This window comes from Silurus aristotelis (genome assembly GCF_946808225.1).
Source record: "Silurus aristotelis genome assembly, chromosome: 17".
NCBI classification, from domain to species: Eukaryota; Metazoa; Chordata; class Actinopteri; order Siluriformes; family Siluridae; genus Silurus; species Silurus aristotelis.
Window position 1 is genome coordinate 12,999,512 of NC_139590.1, and position 22,425 is coordinate 13,021,936.

Genomic DNA, 22,425 nt, shown 5'->3' on the forward strand with positions numbered 1-22,425 from the left:
GTGCTTCATTTTCTGTCAGCTCTGTCTCTTACCACACGATGTCGCTGTCGTATTTCCTTGTGCAGTTCTTAACGAGTCTAAACCACAGGTGGCCAAGGATCATTTAGGCATCAAGTAGACCATTTAAAATTAAATCGCACAGACTTATATTATATTTGGTTTTTATAATAGTCATAAATCTACCTGCAGATTGCTGATGTATTTTTCCTACTTTCTTGTAATAATGTATCAATAAGCATCACAATGCAATTACATAACAAGTCCTAAAATAAAGGTTATTTTTAGATTTGGTTCTTGTAATACAGGTAATAAAATAATAATTGTAATTCTTCATAATAATTTGTGATACTTAATAGATAACTAAATCTATTCTGAGTTCTTATAATGTTCTTTCTTATTATAGTCACCAAGCCATAATTTACAGGGAAACCAAGTGCTGTGCCTTTGCATTTCAGCAGGGCTGGATACATCTTTTTATACTCTATATGTTTTAACTAGGAAATACTGAGTGTATTGTCCCTTTAATAATTACTCCAGGTTTAAAAATGGAGCATGAGGACAAGTGCTGTACCTTGGAGGAATTCTAATGGTAAAGGTATAATTACCTTCACAGGTGAGAAAATAGACAAAGGTACAAAAGACAAACCTTACTGTAACTGGGGTGGTCTCCTCAAGCTATACCCTTTCTTCAATATATATCTTTCACCTGGATAGAATTTTTTATTGCATTATTCACATTCACTGTGGTCTGAGTTCTTTTTCCGACGTGAGAACCTCACGACGTGACGCATTCTATCACATTTTATTCACATGATGTCAGAAGGTGCAATTTCCTGGGTACACATCTGGATGGGATGCCAGTCGATCAAAGTGCACACATTTACACTTTCATTCAAGTTGCAAGCAATGCACACACACACACACACACACACACACACACACACACACACACACACACACACACACATGCACACATTAATTCAGACATATACATAATAGTAAAGTAAACGTTTTAATTTCGCAAGAAAAATAATTCATATTTGACTTGATTATCAGCATGTAAATATTTTATAGGTGCCTTTTCCCACATGATGGTATCATAGTACCAAGAGAGCTTTTTTTGTGTAAGTATATAAATAAAGGAGCTTACTCAAGGGATGCACTCTGTGGACATACAGGGGTTACTGATGTAGTTTACAAAACTCATTTTAGTAATTACAATCTAATTCTACATACGATGGACAGGGATTAGGGATATCATTGGGCTGAGGGTTACTAATCACCTGCCCGTGGATGCCCCCTTTGGAGTGCAACCCATTCCTCTGAGCTCAAACTCAGCTGAATGAGTGGATTTCAGTTCACACAGAGGCAGCAGCGAGAGTGAGACACACACTCAGAGACACTGCGGTGTGAATGAGTAGGGGGGGAGCGTGGAAGAGAGAAACTACCCTAGGAAAAATAATAGTAGGTTTTCTTTTTCATGTAGTTGGCGTTTGGTTTAAGGGGGAAGAGTACAAGATTACAACATATCCGGGCGAAAGTGAGGAAGAGAGTGAAAAGAAAAAACGGAGCGCACCCTGTAATTTCTTGAAGCCGTTGGCCATAATCCTCAGCCCGGTTCAAGCTGTTTCCTCGCGCGACTCATTTTAAACTTGCTATAGGACACAGCAATAGTGCGCACTTTCAAATTTTTTATTTTTTATTTTTTTTACATTAGTTAATGCATGTGGCATAGAGAATTAAGACGTCGACTTTGATTTGGAATGAGACGTCTCGGTGTTTTTTAATGTCGAGAACACGTGCACCAAAGTGACAAGTCTGCTCCCATCTCTTGATTGCATGCGCGCCCGCGCAAGGAGTCGATCTGTGCGGAGTCTGAAAGCGCGCGCGGAGACGCAAAACTTCTCGGTTTTCTTGGCAACCGGCGGTGCGTTCGGGGCAACGCGAACTCGTGAGGGACGAGGGACGATGCTGCGGCTGTTCGTGGCGTGGAGCACTCTGGTGACGCTGTGCGTGATGGTGGAGGGAGCGCGCGGCGGCGGCGGTGGCGGCGGCGGTGGCGGTTACGGCATGAGCATGTTCGCCGCGCAGTCCTCGCCGCCTGACCCGTGCTACGACGAGAACGGCAACCCGCGCCGCTGCATCCCCGACTTCGTGAACGCGGCTTTCGGCAAGGACGTGCGCGCGTCCAGCACGTGCGGCAGCCCGGCGGCGCGCTACTGCGTGGTGAGCGAGAAGGGCGACGAGCGGACGCGCGACTGCCACACGTGCGATGCGACCGACCCGAAGAAGGCGCATCCGGCCGCGTACCTCACCGACCTCAACAACCCGCACAACCTCACGTGTTGGCAGTCCGAGAGCTACGTGCAGCACCCGCAGAACGTCACCCTCACGCTCTCGCTGGGCAAAAAGTTCGAGGTGACCTACGTGAGCCTGCAGTTCTGCTCGCCGCGGCCCGAGTCCATGGCCATCTACAAGTCGATGGACTACGGCAAGACATGGACGCCGTTCCAGTTCTACTCGACGCAGTGCAAGAAGATGTACAACCGGCCGAGTCGCGCGGCCATCACCAAGCAGAACGAGCAGGAGGCCATCTGCACCGACTCGCACACGGACATGCAGCCGCTCGCCGGCGGGCTCATCGCCTTCAGCACTCTGGACGGACGACCGTCGGCGCACGACTTCGACAATTCCCCCGTGCTGCAGGACTGGGTCACGGCCACTGACATCAAGGTGACTTTCAGCCGCTTGCACACGTTTGGCGACGAGAACGAGGACGACTCGGAGCTGGCCCGGGACTCGTACTTCTACTCCGTGTCCGATCTGCAGGTGGGGGGCCGCTGCAAGTGCAACGGACACGCGTCGAAGTGTGTGCGCGACCGCGACGGCAACCTTGTGTGTGAGTGCAAACACAACACCGCGGGACCGGAGTGCGACAGGTGCAAACCCTTCCACTATGACCGGCCCTGGCAGCGCGCAACAGCCAGAGAAGCCAACGAGTGCGTCGGTAAGTTCACCTGACACTTATATCATGGATTAAAAAATGTTACGCCCAATTATAATAAAAGTGATCATACAATATGAATAGATGGGAGCACTGAAGTGCACAAACAAATGTGCGCAAACATGCGTAAAGCTTTCATTCTCACCTCCGTTTTAAGGAATATTGCGGTTCAGGCACAACGTCTAACAAACCAGCGTTTATATTGCCAACACCTATAAATGTGTTAACCAGCCTAAATAAACTCAATGTAAATAATAATAGTGTATCTAAGATTACACAGTATAAAAGGCATTGTACACACATGCGCACACAGAACCTCAAGCCCTATTTGAAATAACAAAACAGCAAGAAATCATTTGATTTCCCTAAATGAATTATTTTTGATTATCAGTTGAAACTACGCAATAGGGTTATGCTATTAATATATAATCCATGAGAGAAATTTAACAATGTGGCACATGGTATTTGCCACCATTGCTAAACTTAATGAGTATTCTCTGATGAGTTTGTAGATTTGATATTGTCATTATCCTGCTATTATTGTTGGCCTGCATTGTTATATACTGGGTGACACAAAGGTGAGCAAAAAAAACTTCTTTCATTGGACACCGTCAGCTGCTGCTACACTAGTTAGTTTAGTCTGCGCCGTTTCTTGAGGAAGGAAACCCTAACACCACAGAAGTTTTAGCAGGGACTTATGCGTGTCATGTTGTTCCATGGCAGGTGTCTTTATCAGATCAAGGCGAGATTATATCAGCTTTGTTGACATTTTTGGCATGTAGGGAATAAACTGCTACTTTCTGCCAAATAAATTACACTGAGTGGGGAGGAGGCTGTTTTCTGATAAGTCTTGAGATAATTTCTGTGAAGGAGAGGAATTAATGAGGGCTTGCTGATTCTCCTGATCGAATTTATAACATGTTCCAGGCAATCGACTGTTAATTAATCTACCATTGTGCACTGATAAAAGGCTCAGGATTTGGCAAGTTACATTACTGAGAACAGTACGGAGCAAATCAGCCCTGAGACAATTTGACCAAGACCTGTATCTGTTCTCTTGTGCATCAGTCTCTGAACTTTTCCCACTTTACCTTGTCGCTGTTAGAATCAACAATGTATCTTGGTCATGTGCCATCTGGAATCAGGTTTGCTATCACGAATGATCTTGTAACCGCATGTATGTGTGTGTGAGTGAAAGAGCGATAGAGAAAAAAAAAGAGAGAAAGAGCATAAGACACAGCTGGAAGGTTGAAGGCTGCTGCTACAGTCCAGTGATTAGATATAAAAGAGTGAATGGGTTCCTGCTCTGCACTGGAGGGATGTGTCAATGTCTCTCATCGGAAGAGCTACAGGTATGAGTGTGAGGATAACAAAGCAAGATTTCCATGAAACTGGCATATAGGGGCAGCTTTATTTGCAGAACTGAGTGGTGACCAACATTCCAGCCTGGTTTTTGCACGCAATGTTTTGGACTCCATCAGAGTGGATTGGTCAATAGAAAAAAGTTTGGCCAAAGTATCTAATGCATGTATCACAGTCTATGCATCAGAAGTACATGATCAATTTAGTCTGGTGATTATTCCCAGACACTTGAATCACCTTGCATTTGTAGATTTTTAATATTGGACGATTTATTTATCTATTTGTAATAATAGAATGTACCTCTTAAGACACATACAGTAAACTTATCAGTGATACATCTTGCACTAAACATACACAGAAATGTGCATATGTTCAGCCATTTGAGCAATAAAATGTAGTTTGGTGTTTTTATAGTTAATTATACCAACACACTCCTGAAGTGGTGAATGTGATCAGAAGTTGATTAGTTTCTGCAGTAGTATGCTGTCTAGATGGCATTCAGTTTGCACTGTAGCGTTTTATTTTCTTACATAAACTATATTCTTTTCGGACCATAGTTAACATCCATTATGATTTTTGTTATCCTACAGTTGATTTTAACATGAGTTGTTGTCGTGGGTTTAATGTCACTTTTAGCTTTTCATTACCAGTTAAGTTTTTCCACTCTGTAACTCTACCCTAATTAGTGTCCATGATGAAATCTTCTGATTCTGCTTTGTGTCCTCTAACAGTTGATATTATCGTCTCAGGACTCAGTAGAGCAAATACCACCAGCATAGCTCACCATCTCATAGACATGTTAGTAGGCTCCTGAGCCAGAGACAGGTCATTCAGTGAACAGCACTCTGTCTGTATACACATTATCAGAGCCAAAACGAGGGATGATCAGCCAACCACATCACACACATGCCTGGCTCAACCTGTATGCTTTCTTAGCTTGCTACCCCGGGGTAAATAGAGCTGCAGGATCCTTTGTGCCTGATAAATTTGTCCCTTGGTCTTGCACAAGGAAAAATTATTTATCCCATACAGAGACTATATCTGCCAGTCTACATATGAGATCAGAGAGGAGGGGAACAGCAATCATTTGTCATTATATAAGCATGAGATTATTTGAACTTTTTCTCTGAAAAGGCTTTCATTTAAAAAATTGTAAACTCTGGGCTTGAGCATCCTTATCCTCATGTTTATTTGAGAGGATGTTGGTTAGCATCAACTTGAACAGAAGTCTTCCGCTGTGTGCACAAACATGTCCACAGCAAGCAGTGGAGTTTTGAAGGGCCTGTGATTATATCAGTAGCATATTGGCTTTTCTCCCAGTCAAACCAGCATTGTGCTCAGTGTGGAGTCCTAAAAATAGACACCAGGCACGGTGGCCTTCAGATTTTGTCTTTTTGTTTTTGCCAGTGTAAACTCTTAATTGGCATTAATCCACAGTTGTTCTGCGTGTAGAGTGCGGTTAAAGTGAAGTACCCCACTGTTTGGTAAAAGAAAACCATACACAAATGATATCTGTAGAACTAAAAAGGAATGCATTTAAGGGAATAAAACCTAATAGTTTCTCAGGCTTTTAGAAACTGCAGTTTGTAGTATTTTGTTGAAGAAAGTCAAACACGAGGGGTCTCTACCAAATCTGGATTGGCTCATTGGGAATTGCGGGTCTGCGGAGCATCTGTGGGTTTTATCGTGTTGATATTGGATCATGAGGTGGCTGAAAGAATTTTGTAAAAAAAAATAAAAATAAAATGACATCAGGTCATCACCACGTGAAACTCTCCAGCATAGCAGCTTGCCACTGCCAGAAGTTAAATTTAGTGCAAGTCTTTTATGCGTTTCAGTGTGTATTTGCATGTGGACAGTAAGTATTAAATTTACAGATGTTCTTATGGCATGTTCACAATGGCAACTCCTTTATTTTTAAAGCCGCTGCCTGTTTTTTTTTTATGAAGCATTCACAATACTGAATGCTCATTATTGTAAAGCTCTGGATTATGGAAGTGGATTTTTTTGCCCGACAGCGTGGTTAAAAAAAAAAAATGCATAAAAACAGGAAATGAAATTAAAAAAATTGACATAAAAATGCCTCCCTGCCATCCTTGTACACTGCCTCGACATGAAAAGAAAATGGGCCTGTATGAAAGGGGGGGTTGCACAAAAATGAAAACAAACATGGGTAGGTATGAGGAACGAGAGAGAGACTAAGAGATGGAAAGAAAGCGGGTGAGAGTCAAAAACTCAGAGTTGTTAATCGGAAGCAGGTGGCTTTCTGGTCAGCTTTTTAGGGAGTAAATTCTGACACAGATTTAGCGATTCTTGGCCACATGGAAATTCAGACACCTACTAATACCCCATCAGGCCTTCACTGCCAGCAAAGACTGCTCACTGACTTCCTGGCACAGGGGTTCGGGGCGAGTGAGCCACTGGCAAACATGAGCACATAAGCAGGCTAAGGGAGAAAACATGTACTCTGTGTTTGGGGTACTGAGAGCTTGAATGGCTGAGACAGCTATAATACTGCAAACTGACACTTAAATATACAAGACAGCTACATGGTTTTCAGCACAGACTTTTCTCTGTATTTTTATTTTGTTGCAAGTTGGGCACTGGATTTCTAAGCTAACCACAGGCTTTGTTTTAGGATTCTGCCTCCCCATAATATTGTTTTAGAAGTTGCTGTTTACCATCACTAAGCCCTGAGCCAGAGAACACAAAGGGAAAATATAAGGAAGGGGAAAAAAATGCAAAAGAGATGTATTTCGGGATTTCCAAATCTAAACCCAGGTGGAACTGAGAGTCCTCTGGGCAAAGAGCTGCGTGTTTTTGCGATTTTGTTTTGCTGAGCTCATAATTCAACACAGACACGACATACAAGCCAAACGGCTTTGCTGCGTCTTGAAGAGCAATCCCGCTTTTTAAGTGTGGTCAGGAGGGATGGCTTACGTTCTACTAGAGTGATATACACTCCAGAGTTTTACACTGTTCTGTTTGAAGTTACTTAGTTGTCTAATACTTTGTGATAAGTATATATTTTGTATTGGGTGTCAGCCTGCTGTATGATTCAGAAACTTTATCTGGCTGGTCACGGAGTCCTGCACTGAACAGATTCTTCTGGTGAAAAAGTTTTGCTTGTTCTTTATCAGATGTCAGTTTTGATAAGCAGTTTATGTTTTTGTTTTTGCACATATGAATTCATATCATACCAGCACAAAAGAGATGAGTGTGGCACACCTTTGGTCTGATTTTGACAACAGATTAAATAACGTACGTTATGGCAGCCAGTCATGAATGTGTGTTGGGCTGGCAAAACCCGTCAGATGTCTTTGCAGTTGAATTAAAATGTTTCTAAAAAAAAAACAAGTTTCCTGTCAATAGTATACTTTAATGTTCTACCTTAAAGAAAAAACAAATATATTTAACTAGTAACTAGTATTTCAAACACTTTTAGTCTAATGAAGTGGAGTGACACATTTCCATTGGGCTCACAAGACAACCGGAACATGAACAGAAAAAAAAGGTGAAAAAAAATTAGGGTTTGCGGTAAGTAGGTTTACGAGAGTAGATAGTAAAACGAAAGAGATGATTCATGCTCACTTCTGTGCTTAGACATTTATGTACTGTATCTGGTGCTGTTTCTCTGTATGTGTCAGTGTGTGTGTATATGTGTGTGTGTGTGATAGTGACAGTCGTATGGCTGTCTATAGGACCACCCTGTGTGCGTGTGGGTTTGGGTGCTTGCTAGTGCAAAAGGAAGGTTGGGAAATGATTAATGGTTAAGTGAGCTGACATATTTTGTGCACGCACACGCATAATCACACAGAAGTTTGAGCGCACACGCATAGTACACACTTCATCACTCTCCTCAACACCACGGACCTCTTGCTGGGTCTCCTGCTATGTTCCCAACCTCTTTTGCCAGAGACAATATACACACACATCTATACACAGCATATGTACAAAGTATATATATATATATATACACACCCAAAAAAAAAATGTTTTTAGATTAATGGCATCGTTTCAGAGCCTTGAATACAGTAAACGTTTGCTTTAGGGCCTTGTGACAGTTCGAAATAAGGAAACAGATGGGCACAAAATCCGAACATTAATCAAAATTCAAGCATAAAGTATTTAAAAGTCTTATTCTAACTTTTTTAGAACAGCACTAGAGAACCATGAGGAATTCGAAAGGCAGAGCTATATGCAGCGAATTCACTCTATAAACTGTGAAATGCCATTTAAATGATTGCGGATAAATGAGGGGCAGATGGGGCAAAGCACAGCCACATACATCAGCTGATGTTCAATCACTGACCAGTCACTAAAATTGGTACCTTTTGACAGATATACGTTAATTTATAAACCTATTGATTTGATCATATTGGGACACTTCATGCTGCTCTTTTCTTACTCTATAAATTTGTTTATTAGTGGGGGTGGGCAGGGATGGGAGGACAGTTTATACACCACTTCTATGTTCATCTCGCATGCAGTGGTCCGGTGAGCCACACTTGCTATATCGAGCACGGATGAATTTATCAATATGAAGTTGTCAAAATGAACCCTTTTTAGTCAGTAGTGTTTAGAAAGGTTGTGATTAGCAAGCCACTCTTTTAGCTAGCATTGCCTAAATCTATTAAAATATAAAAGCTTGTTCAATAGGTAATGTGTCATCTATCTACAAAGGCACACAAAGGCAGCATACATGCAACTAATAGAAAACTCAATTATCTGTTTTTATTTTAGACTTTAAACATCTCTTGTTTTATATTGCATCATTTTGTCATTGACACCTTTGGGTTTTTATTATTATTATTATTATTATTATTATTATTATTATTATTATTATTATTATTATTATTATTATTATTATTATTAATAGTGACGTATGTATTGAACACAAGTTGCCAGAAAAAATCGCCAGGACTGAACACTGCCCACACACAGTTTTCAAACAGTGGATAAATTAGGGGTTTGAGATTTGTCTCTCACTAGAGTATAGTGAAAGACAGTAGATGTTATCATCTTGAGAATTTTTTCATTCCTGTTGTTCAGCGCAGAAAACTGCACCAACTGTGCGTGCGCCAAACTGATGGTGGGAGATCAGTGAAGCATGAGCCGTGAGTCCAGTGGGTGTTCCTGCACATCTCTATTTACTGACAGTTTTACTGGCTGTGGAGGAGATGATTAAGAGACAGTGACTCTTCCACGCATCATAGAATGTAAATCCTGTCCCATATCGGAATTTTTCTTTTAGGTGGAAACATTTGGTCAAAGGGTATTTCAGCTTGTATATCCATGGTTTAAAAAAATGGATCTTTAAGATTTCCTTGGATGATTAAGGTTGCGAGCTTCCAGATAGATAGATAGATAGATAGATAGATAGATAGATAGATAGATAGATAGATAGATAGATAGATAGATAGATAGATAGATAGATAGATAGATAGATAGATAGATAGATAGATAGATAGATAGATAGATAGATAGATAGATAGATAGATAGATAGATAGATAGATAGATCAAAATGACCCATTTACTATTAATTTTACTACAAGTAGAAAAATAGTAAAAAAAAAATTTTCAACATATGGGTTTATGTGCTTGGCTTGATTTTTTCGAACAATAAAAAAACAACTGTTTTCTTTCTCCTCCTGTTGTCTTCCTTCTTTATTTTATATGCACTCACACCTGCAAATACAATTATTCCATAATGAAGGGAATGTGCTAGTATTTAAATTAATTCATTTTTACATTAAAGGCATCACAATAATTTACCCTAATGTTATTCATGTTACACAATATTATCAGTAAATAATAGACCAAATTACATGTGTCAAAGAGACATTCACAAGTGAAGGCTGATTTGTAATGTGTTGGCATTGCTTTTACCTTTCATTCATACATTGTGCACTTAGGATCATTTTCTGTTCCTTCATAGTGCATTAACTCACCTCACTTTCTGGTTACACTAAATTACTCCTAGGTGTGTTAGAGTACATATGTGATAAACTGGATTTTCATCCAAGGTGTGTTTCTGCATGCCCAGTGTTCCCAGGATTGGTTTTGGATCTGACTGATCAGTGCTTAATCTAAGATTAATTAAAAATGTATATCCTAAAATCAAACAAACAAGCAGCTAATGTTGATTTAGACGTTATTCCCTGATCTACTGGCATGATTTTCATTGCGTTTCATTTTCATTTTCATTGCTTCACTGAAGAATTCAATCAGTATCTGGTAACTAATTAATCTAACAGAAAGACCAGAACCACCTAATGGATTTGATTTGGAAAGAGTGAGAGAGAACTTAACCTCGTCCCCAGAAGACTAGTAAATATCACTGCCTGTGTCTGTTTTAGAGAGGAGGCAGTGGCAGGGGAATCATTCATCTCTTGAAGGCAGTGTGTCTGGAAAAAAATTGACACTTATAGTGTGTGTGTGTGTGTGTGTGTGTGTGTGTGTGTGTGTGTGTGTGTGTGTGTGTGTGTCTGCGTGTGTGCTTGTGTAAGACATTAATCCTGGCTTACTAACAAAGTCTAGACACATCATGTCATCAGCCGGGCTACTAGGATTTCTTAGTCCTGAACTTTGCTCATCTCGTAATAAAAATCAATGTCTATTGTATTAGTATATCTGCATGCTTGCATATTCATAGACATATCAAATCAACTAATTGTGTGGCGGCAGGATAAAATAATGCAGATATAGGTCAAGAGATTCAGTTAAATGATGCACACAAGAAAAATGTGATCTCAGAGACCTTGACCATGGCATGGAAATATTTCAGGAACTACTGGTCTTTTAGGATGTTCATGCATAAAAGTTTACACAATGGTGCAAAAACAAACAAAAATCCAGTTATGGAGCGAAAAATCTGTTGTTGATATGCAGGTTGGTCTCAGTAGAAAACGGTGGCTATAGTAACTCAAATATTTACTCAATACCAGCATATTATCTCAGAACACACAATCAGAACTTTGTGGTTGATGAGCTACAATAGCAAAAGACCTCATCAGGTTCTACTTCCCATCTAAAAATTTAAATCAGGCTAAAGTGGACACAGTTTCATTAAAACCATTGAACCATTTAAGATTGAAATTTGCCAGTGTAACCTTAGATTTTTTAACATAGTGTGTTTAATTCTCTTTTGTCATGTATATGTTTACCAAATGTGATGGAATGTGAGCTTAAATTATTTAGATTATGCTTTTGAATTTGTACATTAGCACATGGGTGACAAACCCAACACAGGTTTTGACTTTTAGTGTGTGTTTCCCACACTAATGTCAGAATAGGGTAATTTTCAAGACCACATTGAAAGACATGGCATGACCTTCCTGTTTGGGTTTAAGAAATAAGAAAAACAATCAGTAAATCACAGATCTCAGAAATGCATTATATGGCACAATCAAAAAAGTTTAATCAAACACACTTGTTTGTATTAAATAATGATTCCATTAACATGAATAAATTGCTTTAAAAGTGCAAGTTAGTTCACAAAAGTTTACTTTTTAGTTTACTTTTTGTTTATTTCATAGTGGACCACCCATGAGTGCTTATCTATTAAAGAGGACTAAATAAAACCTATGAAGCAAATAAACCTTAACTATTAAAGAACACATTGCAATTCTATTGTATATGCTGGTAAGTGAAATACAAAAGACCAGAACAACCATCAGAATTGTTTAAGAAAAAAAATGTATTAAGTCAAATGTGTAAGACTCATGGAAGTGTTATTAAAGGCTCATTTCTTGTTTGTCCTCAATGGCTAAGGTAGTAGTTAGTTTTAGGCTGTTTTCAGATACAAATCAGTTTTGGCCTGCCACAGGAAGTTCTCACCCTCTTCCTGTCCTGCCCAGTTGCTGAAAGCCACCTAGCTACAAGGTTGTTTAAGACTGTTGTGGGAGGTATGGAAAAAAAGAAATATACAATCGGGATACAATAGAGCCCCTTGCTTTCTATATACAATTCAATGAGCACATTTTCATTCACACACACTTTCATCTGTCAATTAGTCATTTTTTTTAATTTGCCATAAAAATGACTTACATTACCTTTGAAACTTCAGAGGAAACTTGCTCCTCTTATTCCTGTCGCAAAAAAGATTTATATCACGAGGAGGGATTTTACTCGATTATATATGGCATTCTTGTGACAAGCTTGGTGAAAAAAGTACAATAAAGATGCCACACTGAGGATGGATGGTCACCTAGTGTTAGTAATTTACAGCTCGGCCGCTTCCTGTTGCACTCCCCGTCCGCTGTGGGCTAGACTGCAGCCGGAGCGTGTGGCACATCAGCAGGGAGATGCTGGAACTTAGCCCACTGTTACTACTCCATGCCGAGCATCAGCAAAACACCTCCAGCCAGGCTAAGTGTTTGCTCACTGTTAGTTTTGTGGACATGCTGCAGATCCTTAAAAACTACAGGTACTCTAGAAAAACTGTTTCCTTTTTTTTCTGATGCTAAAAAATTTCAGAACTTTCCTTCTAGATTTTCTGAAAGTTTCTATTAAAGCTTCACTCAATCATGCAATTATCTATTCAGCCAATCATGAGTGAGCAGCACAATGCATAAAGTCATGCAGATAACAGTTCAAGAGCTTTAGTTACTGTTCACATCTAACGTTTCCCCTGTATGGCAGTTCTGTGGGTGGCAAAGCTTTGTTGATAGTACAGAGGATAAGGGCCAGACTAGAAAAGAGCTGAGCTGTCTGAAAGGCAATGTTAACTCAAATAATCATTCTTTATGACCATGGTGAGCGAAAAGGCATCTCAGAATGCACAAAATAGTAAAACTACAACAGCAATAGATTGCATCATGTTTCAATCCTTTTAGCCAAGAACAGGAATTTAAAGGCTAGAATGGGCCCCTGGTTCTGAACAGGTAAAGGCTGGAAAAACAACATTTGGTCTTTTTTTCCAAACTTTAGCTTTCAGTATATACACAAAGTGACAAGATATAAAATGGAATGCATACATGTAAGGTTAAAAGTTCCGTTACTCCAGAGCTAGAACAAGAAAATGTTATTTGGAAGAAATAACATGACAATACAATTTAGTTTCGGATTAGTCTTATTCAGAACAAGACTTAACCAGAGGTAACTCACAAGCCAAAATGAAGTGCAAAATTAACACACTGGCCCAGGAAAATAACTCTGTGGAACGTCACCCTGGCTCTCTCCTCTAGCCCTTACAGGTCCAATGTGATTCTTAATTGAATTGCCTCTAGCTTAACTGTGCCAGTAAAAGCAAATGGCTCAGTTTAACCTCTGAATTTCCACTAGCTTCGAATATGCAGAAGAGCCTCACACTTCATTTCAAAGTGTAGTTGAAGCATATAAGGCCCTCTGTACCACACCAGCCCATCCAACCACCCAAGTCAACTTCATGCCTAGTAAACTTTACCAAAGAAGTCCTCCCCAGCTGCAAAGGTCACGTTCCAATAAAGCAGCATCAATGAGGCTTCTTACTGCCCTTCAGGGGTTGTAAATCTGCTCTAGAGTGAGGGAACAAGGCTGTAGGTGTCATGGGCTGATGACACCTGCAGCAGAGACAGAGTCAGTCCACTGCCATGTCCCCTAGCCCCCAGTATACCTCTATAATGCGTCACTTATGGCGTAGTCGAAACAGAGAGAAATTCCTATTTACAGATCATTGGAGTGCTGAGCTCTAAACATTATGTAGTCTGGTTGTAGACAAATGGAGCTGATAGGCCACACATCTGCAGACTGGCCTGTCAAAAGGCTGATTTATTCCGGGCTGGAGAGAAACAGGAATGCAGGCTGGGAAAGGAAGAGCCTACGCTGTGCCCCTGCACCCCTCCTCAGGTCCAGATATTATTTATGACCTGTCCATTCATGCCAAATTTCACAGCATCTGAATTAAAGGAAATATCTTAGGTTATTTAAATAATATGCGCAGATGTGACCATATATTTCTGCTATTACCTTGGTCATTTGCTCTAAGGGTCAGAAGGGTTTAATGACCGGCTACATCAACTTCAAAGGAATTTTAAGAGAGCCAAGCTCGGCGATTTTGTATCTTAGCTTTTAAATTCCCATGCCAAAAAATGCTGGAAATGTTTCATGAACTGAAAAATGTACGAGGAATTCAAAACAAGTAGAAAGAAGGGTTCCTCAAGAAAAATCCGTAAATTGAACTCTAAGAAGATTTTAGTCAGAACCTTCTTTGAATGGGGAAGCACTTCATAGAATTGTAATGGTTTTACCAGAAGAGCATTCTGAAGAATCCTGTTCTAGAGGTAAAGTTTTCTATATTTAAAAAAAATTTGAAACCTCTCTGTAATTACAAAAACAATTACAGTAAGTATTTCTAGAGCCTGAAAAGGCATGATACACATAGGGCTGGGTAACAAGTTAGATTTTTTTTTTCTTTAAAACAACAGAAAATGTAATGGTAGGTCTTTATGGCCCACAACCACATTTGTTTATTTTTGGTAATCCCCCCGAAGGAACTCAGGCAGAAAGCTTAATTGGAAAATTTATAGCCACCATCACCATCCCATATTGGCCTTAGTTATTGCTTAGGATTGCTTTTAGATATTTATATCCTTGTCCATATCACCATACAACAGAGTAAACTCATTATACGAAAATAAAAAGTGTAATAGAAGTTAAAAGGAAACAACTACAACACGTTTGGAGAAGCTGCAGAAACTATCACGAACTCTGAACTCAATGAGGCATTAAACTGTCTCTTTGGGCCATTCTCAAAACTTAAATGGCATGACAAATGAAGTAGTGAGTAGTGGTATTAAACCTACCATTACCTCAGAAAACTTAACGATGATGGGTTTCCAGGCGCACTACTTTTGTTCATGCTCCCTTAAAAATGCAACCCAGTCAGGTTTTTCCTTCTTGGTTCACAGTTAATTCTTGAGGTAAGACTAAACAAGTGGAGAATAAAATGCCATAACCTGCACAAATACATCGAGATGAGCTCATCAGAGAGAAAAATTATAGTGATTAACACCAGCATTGTGTTACTTTCCCGAGGCAAGGGTTTGAAAGATTAATTCTGTTTATGTATCTAATGAAATGTTGAGCAATGAATACACAACTGTGATCCCGAGATAATCCCCCCCCCCCCTCCGCTCCCAAACCATGTGCAAAACGTAAGCAAAGGGATAAGAAGGTTTACTTGCCTGTACATGTCCAGGAATGACACTTTTACACCTATTTTTGTAAGAAATGGGGAAAAAAAATTCTCCAGGTAGTTTTCCCTCCACCCCACCCCTGTCTTTGAGTAAACCTCAGTCTGCTTTCCGAGTAATTGTATTTGTTGAGACGTTGCATCTCACTTTCTCTAGGCAACTGTGGCGTTTACGAGCGGTTACTCACACAAAAGCAGGGAGGTCTGATTGCTCAGCTAATTGGTGTCGGCAAGAGATCACAGAGTGTGCCTCATAAAATCCAATGCCCCTCTACCCCATTACATCACGCTACACTGGGCCAGGCGGGGAACAAACCTCTCCGAGTGCCATTGCGGGATTTAAGGAACAATTCAAAGCTCAACATATTATGACCTAGTTGTAGTATCATGAACCAGCATCTTAAGGACTTTTGCCACAAAGCTTTGTCTGCTGTCAAGTGTTTTCCTGTCACTTGAAACCCAAACAGATCTCTTTATTTTCTTGTTGCTAAAACATTCAGATCGAGGTGCTTCCTTGCTCATTAGCCCTCCTTATCTTTTAATCTTTAATCCTGTCTCCCAGCACAAAATGCACTCTGGTTTGTGCTGGACTGGTATTAAAAGGAGCTCGAAGTCAGATTAGGGATTGATGATTTAACCTTTGAAGGCAATGCTATTGCAGTATATCCCCTGAAGGCAATAGGAAAAAGAAATACCTTGCGTTAGCTGTACTAAAGAGATTCACAGCTTTGCTCTCATCCCTGTCACCTTTAGGGATTTTTCACAGCAAGCTGAAACAGAGCATGAACACTGGCAGGGTTGAATAAAAATGTTGCTATCCCCAAGTAGAGTAATGAGTGATTTAGTCTGAGCCACACACTGTAAAATACAGCAGTTTAATTAAATTCCAATGAGACATTTCATCAACATTTCCTTGTGATCCAGTTCGAAGAATACTCACATCAATCAACAAGCTACGGCAATACAAAAAAAATCTTTGCTTTTAGTGTGATCCCTCTGTTTTCCAATCGTATTACTTAATCGCGATCATCCTTTCTAAGACTGAAAGCAATCTATCACTACCACATTTCCTTCATCTTTAATTGTTTCATAAAACGCCAAAGTCATTGTGTGCCAAATGCATGTCCATGAAACAAAACAATACAAAAAAATCAAATGAATCAGTCTGCTTCCAGCTAACCAATATGTTTCTTTTTACAATTGCCATCAAAAGCATTCCAGAATGCTGTAAATAAAATTAATTGTGTTGATGTCACCCTGCCCAAGCTGTTGTTGCAATTCCCGCTGCTAAAGAAGCTGCAGCTCAAAAACGACTGCTTTTGAAATGTGTTAAATAAGAGGACAAGAATATTCACCCATGTTACAATCTTAAATATTCTTATTTATTATGATTATTATTTCACTCTATTATATTCACTCTGTTCTTGCTTAGGATTGCTGGTAAATCTCTCTATTAAAAACCCAACTATAACCAGACTGTACAAGTTTGCATCTCATCACTTGCTATCTAAAATGTAATCATTGTTGACTTGCCTATGTGCATTCCAAAGTACCAAGGAGTGTTTGATGATTTAATGCATGCTCTCAGAATTGAAGTAGATGCATCACCCACATGGCACTCTCGAGTTGTATTATGCAAGTCATACAAGTGCTTTGCGTGGGCTTCAGAACAAATGTTTCAAATAAAGTTTTGCATTCACCTTTTCTTTGTTAGATTTCAGTCGTACTGGTTTATTAGCCTAACTGATCTGCATGCCGGTGTTTCTTTTACTCAGGATACTGATACAAAACCTGTTGACAGCCTTGTGCACTTTTTTTTTTTCCATATTCTTATTCATGCAGGGAAATTCAGCGATGTACCCCCAGACAGGGACACTCAGACAGGGTTAGACAAGATCTCACCTGCCAGCTGAACCAGACATAGCAGAGCCTTAGACAAACCCCCCCCCCCCCCCCCCCCCATAACCAAACTCTTAATAAGAAAGGAGATTTGTGGCACTAAAACTGCTTACAGTAAGCACAACGATGTAGCTTAAAAAAAAAAAAAAAAAAAAAACAATAAAAGCAAACAGATTTCGAAATTGCGATGCGATTAAGCATTGCAACAGAGTGAAAGTGTGCTCCAGGATGTGAGAGTGTTTCTGACACATGTGTTAATCCAGCGAGAATTGAAATGTCAGTCTCGCACATCACAGTGTGTCAAGAAGATGAGCGTTCTGTTTAACTTGGCACTCACCGTATGACCATAATGGGCCAACTGCAATTACAGGCAATGAGAGGTTAATTGATCTGGGATAAACAGCTATTTCGAAGGAATGCCTTTTTTTTGCCCAACCGTTTGGAGAGAGACTTTTGTCTGTCTGTGGCTGAACCGGAGAACACCTGTAGGAGTAACAAGACCCAGATACAGTGATAAATATTTACATTAATTTGTCAGACACTTTTGTCTGAGTGAGTTGCATCCGAGCCAGTATATAATTCAATCACATGCTTTGCTTGTAGAGTTGATAGGAGTTTGTGAGGCATAGCCAAAAGCTCTGTGATTTTTTTATTTTTTTTGGTAGAGAAAATAGAGGGAAATAAAAACCCACCATTGACAAATAACTTAAAACCTCATAGACTAGTTAAATAAAATTATTGGGACACCTGACATTTTCAGCCATATGATTGGTGGTTCTTCCCCAAAATTTACCAAACAAACTGTGAGGCACACAATTGTATAGGATGTTTTTGATTGGGGTGGCATTAAAGTTTCCATTCACCAAGTTTAGAGACTCAAACCAGTTCCACAGGTGCAATGCCCCTGTGCACAAAAGAATCTTCATGAATATTCGGTATAGATATGTTGTAGTGAAAGATATTGTGTGGATTGCTATAGAGCTCTGACCACAACCTTAATAAATACCTTTATGGTGAATTAGAATGTAGTCTGAATCATAGGCCTTCTCGTTTTTCAATAGTACCTGACTTTACTAATGCCTTTGTGGCTGAATAAGCAAAGATCTCCATAAGCACACTCCAAAATCTAGTGAAACATATTCCCAGAAGAGTGGAGGTTATTATTACAGCAAAATGGGACTAAAAGTGGAATGGGAATGGTCATGCGTCCTCAAAAATGTGACATTTTGTTATCAGTAGAACTGACTGGTATTTAAATCTAAATAGGTTTTAATCAAACTTTAGTTTAAACAGTCAAATGGACCTGTTGTGTTCTTTCTGTCAATTGAAATTTCATTAATATTCATTTTGAATTTGAATTGTCAATAGTTGTAAATTAAAATTTTCTTCAGTCCATGGCTGCAAAAACAATTACACCACTCAAATTACAACAATCAGCATCCATCTATGGCCAGAAGTCGTAGCGAGCAAAATAGTCCACGCTCTTTGTGTGGGAGTCTGCAATCTTTTTTTTCTGTCAATCACAGTGACACTTACAAACCATAGCTGTGTGTGAGCTCATATGTGTGCAGATAAGCAGATAATGCTTTTCTCTGCCCTGTGATTCAGCATAAGCAGCAGTTCAAAAACATTTCAGTGTTTGCCTTTACCTTCTCTTGTAGCAAGACCCTAAGATGTTAAAAGAACTACAAATGTTATAGGCCTGATATCTAGTAATGTATGCTAATATAGAGACTAGAGTTGTGTAAGGAAACATAAATGAAAAATAGTTATGTTCAATTTAAAAAGATCACAAAGATCAATCGATACTTGGACATTACAGTAGACTCAGGTTCCGTAGGGAGAGCGGAGTCACAGGGACATTCTTGAAGGTCGTGAGTGAATCCGAAAAAACACTTCAGGCAGGTGATTCATTTCATTTCATTTCATCTTCTCCCGCTTATCCGTAATTCGGATCGCAGGGGCAGCAGTCTAAGCAGATTCCCCAGACACTTCTCCGTGTCCAGGGATCGGGCTGTCAAGGCCCCCGCCTTGGACTGCTGCCCAATCCTCTCAGAACCGGTCCCTTACGGTCCCTCCTGCAGGTGGTGAGCCCACGGGAAGGCGGCCCCACGTCGCTCCGACGTCACGGTCCTTGATAGGTGATTCAATATATGTCAAATCAGGAGTGAAAACATTTAGATATCTATCACTACTGTACCTCAAGGAGGTAATGGTGTCTGCAACAACTGCAGCATTGTTCACTTTCACACCCTACTGATTGTGATAATGAGATGAGTGAAGGTGCAGCGTTATAAAATAACAGCATCAGGTAAAGCAACATTGGAGTTTGGAAGTATTTGAAAGACTGTGAAACGTTTATGTTTTTGTCTAGTTTGGTTTATTATATGTGTCACAGATAGTCAATGTAGAATTAATAAACCTCAAATGTAAATGTAAATGTAAACCAGATGAAGAGGTATTTATGCTAGGAGGCACAATACGATCTACCTGTTGTTGCTTTATTCAGGCTTCTCACTGGTTACTAAAAATGTTACACCATATGCTGTCTGAAATAGAACACAATCAATCAAATGCTTAACTACTTAACAGGTTTTTAATGTTTACATAAATGCTTACTTATCAGGTTTTAAAGATTACAGATTAACTGATTTCAGATTATATCAATTGTATTTTTTTTTAAACCTTTTTTTTTTGCCAGGTACCACATGTTGTCATCTCAGGATGAAATAACATGTTGAAAATGTACATCAACTGTGTTTTTTGTTTGTTCATTTGTTTGTTTTTGTATGTATTGCTTTATGTATTATATTGGTACATTCTCATTAATATATGTATAACAGAAACTTTACAAGCACCTTCTGATTAACCAGAATGGATAATTCAGTAGCCCTATGTTGTAAGGAGAGAATAAAAAAATGTCTGTACTCTACCTAAAAAAAATATAATTGTGAAAGTTATAGATTAAAAAACATAAATTCATTTAAACACCAGCTTTGCCTGTGGTACCTTAAGGTTTAAGTATGTCCCTTGTTTTAAATTTAAAAGTGACTGACAATATTTAACCTTTTGGCTACAAAACTGTTGTAAAAAAAACTGTTTTTGAACATTAGGCGATTTTAATTCAATTTTAGTCCCTGGCAGCAACGGAAACCTGCCAAAGCTTAGACAAACACACTACGACACAGCAGTCATAGCTTTATGACCTTGCTATTTCACTCAAACTCTAGTAAAAACATCCGCCCTCTCTGCCCCTGTGGTCATCCGGGGGTTCTGTAACTTAAAGCTAAAAGCATGTTTGGGTTGTTACTTTAAATACAACTTATCAGAGCAGCAGTTTATCAGCACTGAGAGACAATTAGCTGAAGATAAGCAGCATTGCAGCGTGGTTGCAATGTGTAAGAGATAGCACAGTTCTCGTAAAGAGTGGCCTACTGCTGAGATAATGCTTTAATAATCACTGTTTCAGTTTTCAAACACACACACACACACACACACACACACACACACACACACACACACACTTATTAATATATTAAATGTGTTAGACTCTGATTGTGTTTAGCTTTTAATTTTAAATGGCTAACACAATCTTGAAGTTATTAAAATCTGAGAATGTAGTGTGTCGAATTACCATGAAAACTTCAGTCAGACAGACTTTCCCATGTTGTAAATGTTACAGCCCTAAACATGTTACAACAAACGGACAATCAGGAAAAATGCTAAATAAACACCTCATTACAAAGTATTTTGGTACAAATGTGAATTATTATGTGTGTGTGTGTGTGTGTGTGTGTGTGTGTGTGTGTGTGTGTGTGTGTGTGTGTGTGTGTGTGTGTGTGTGTGTGTGTGTGTGTGTGTATATATTTGGATCTTTTGGACCTATATATATATTTGGACCTTTGGGTGAGTCATTACTTATATTACTATAGAAACAATAGCGTAGTGTAGAACAAAACAGTTCGGACCAATCAGAATCTAGTTTCTGCGTGCTGCTTTGATATGGTTTTAAAATAGTGTTGGTAAATGTATACCACCTGTTAAGACCTCTCGTCAGCTTTCTTTTATTCCGATAGTAGTAAAAACAAAGCTTTACTCTAACATGCAATTGCTTTGGAACACAGTGAGCCATTTTCTCATGTGGACAAAAAAGACTTAGAGCGGAATTGAATGGTGTCTAATATCAGAGGTTGAGACAAAGAGCGTTAGATAAAAGCCTGGATTTTGTATACTCTGGACGTGCTGAGTGGTCCAAGTGCTCAAGGTGTGTGTGGTTAAAAAAACTTGACAGCTGCCTCACACCTTCTTCCTGTGTGTGTGTGCGTATGCGTCTAGGTTTTTATGCTCGTGTAATGACCCCCATGCAGTGAGTAACTGCTGCCTGCCTTCTGAAGCAGGTGTGAGCTGGACCAGAGCACTGTGTATTATATGGGTTGAACAGTGTGTTTTTGTGGCATGTAGCGTTTTAGTCTATCGCTTCCATCTTGGAGCAGTAACCTCAAAGCCAAAGCCACAGATGGAGGGGTTAAAAGAGAATGAGCCGTGATGAGGGCCTTTCTCCTCCGCACCTGCACTCACACAAGTTGGTTGTGCAGCGTGAAAGGCAGCCTCATAAATAATCACTGAAGCAGAACTACAAAAATTTGGAATTCCTTTCTGCAGAAACATAGTTGTTCGGTTTTCCTTTAAAAAAAAAAAAAAAAACGTTTCATATTATTGGTGACCTGCCCAAAACAGTTATCCGTAACATAATCTGAAAGATTGCACTGTCTTGTAGCATACCATGATTACATTTCAATAATTTTGAACAAAAATTTCCATTTAAGGGCCATGCGTTGCAATATAGTCTGGCCATATTTCCATCTGATGAATGCTTTCCTAGTAGAACACATGCTTGCTGTCCGTGCGCCATACGCCACGTTTCACTCAACTATTTCTGTCGAGAAGGAAAGAAATGCTGCTCAGACATTTCTCCTAATTTTGTAC

General features: G+C 39.5%; 1 protein-coding gene across 1 annotated transcript in view; it reads left to right on the forward strand.

Moving 5' to 3' along the window:
* Positions 1 to 1,358: 1,358 nt before the first annotated feature.
* The window catches only part of ntn1b (netrin 1b), a 45,632-nt gene continuing 24,565 nt past the window's right edge, over positions 1,359 to 22,425 (forward strand). The window contains exon 1 of the mRNA XM_083567123.1: positions 1,359 to 3,007. Within this exon, the coding sequence (XP_083423249.1) occupies positions 1,840 to 3,007 (1,168 nt within the window). The 5' untranslated portion in view covers positions 1,359 to 1,839. The remainder of the gene's footprint in view (positions 3,008 to 22,425) is intronic.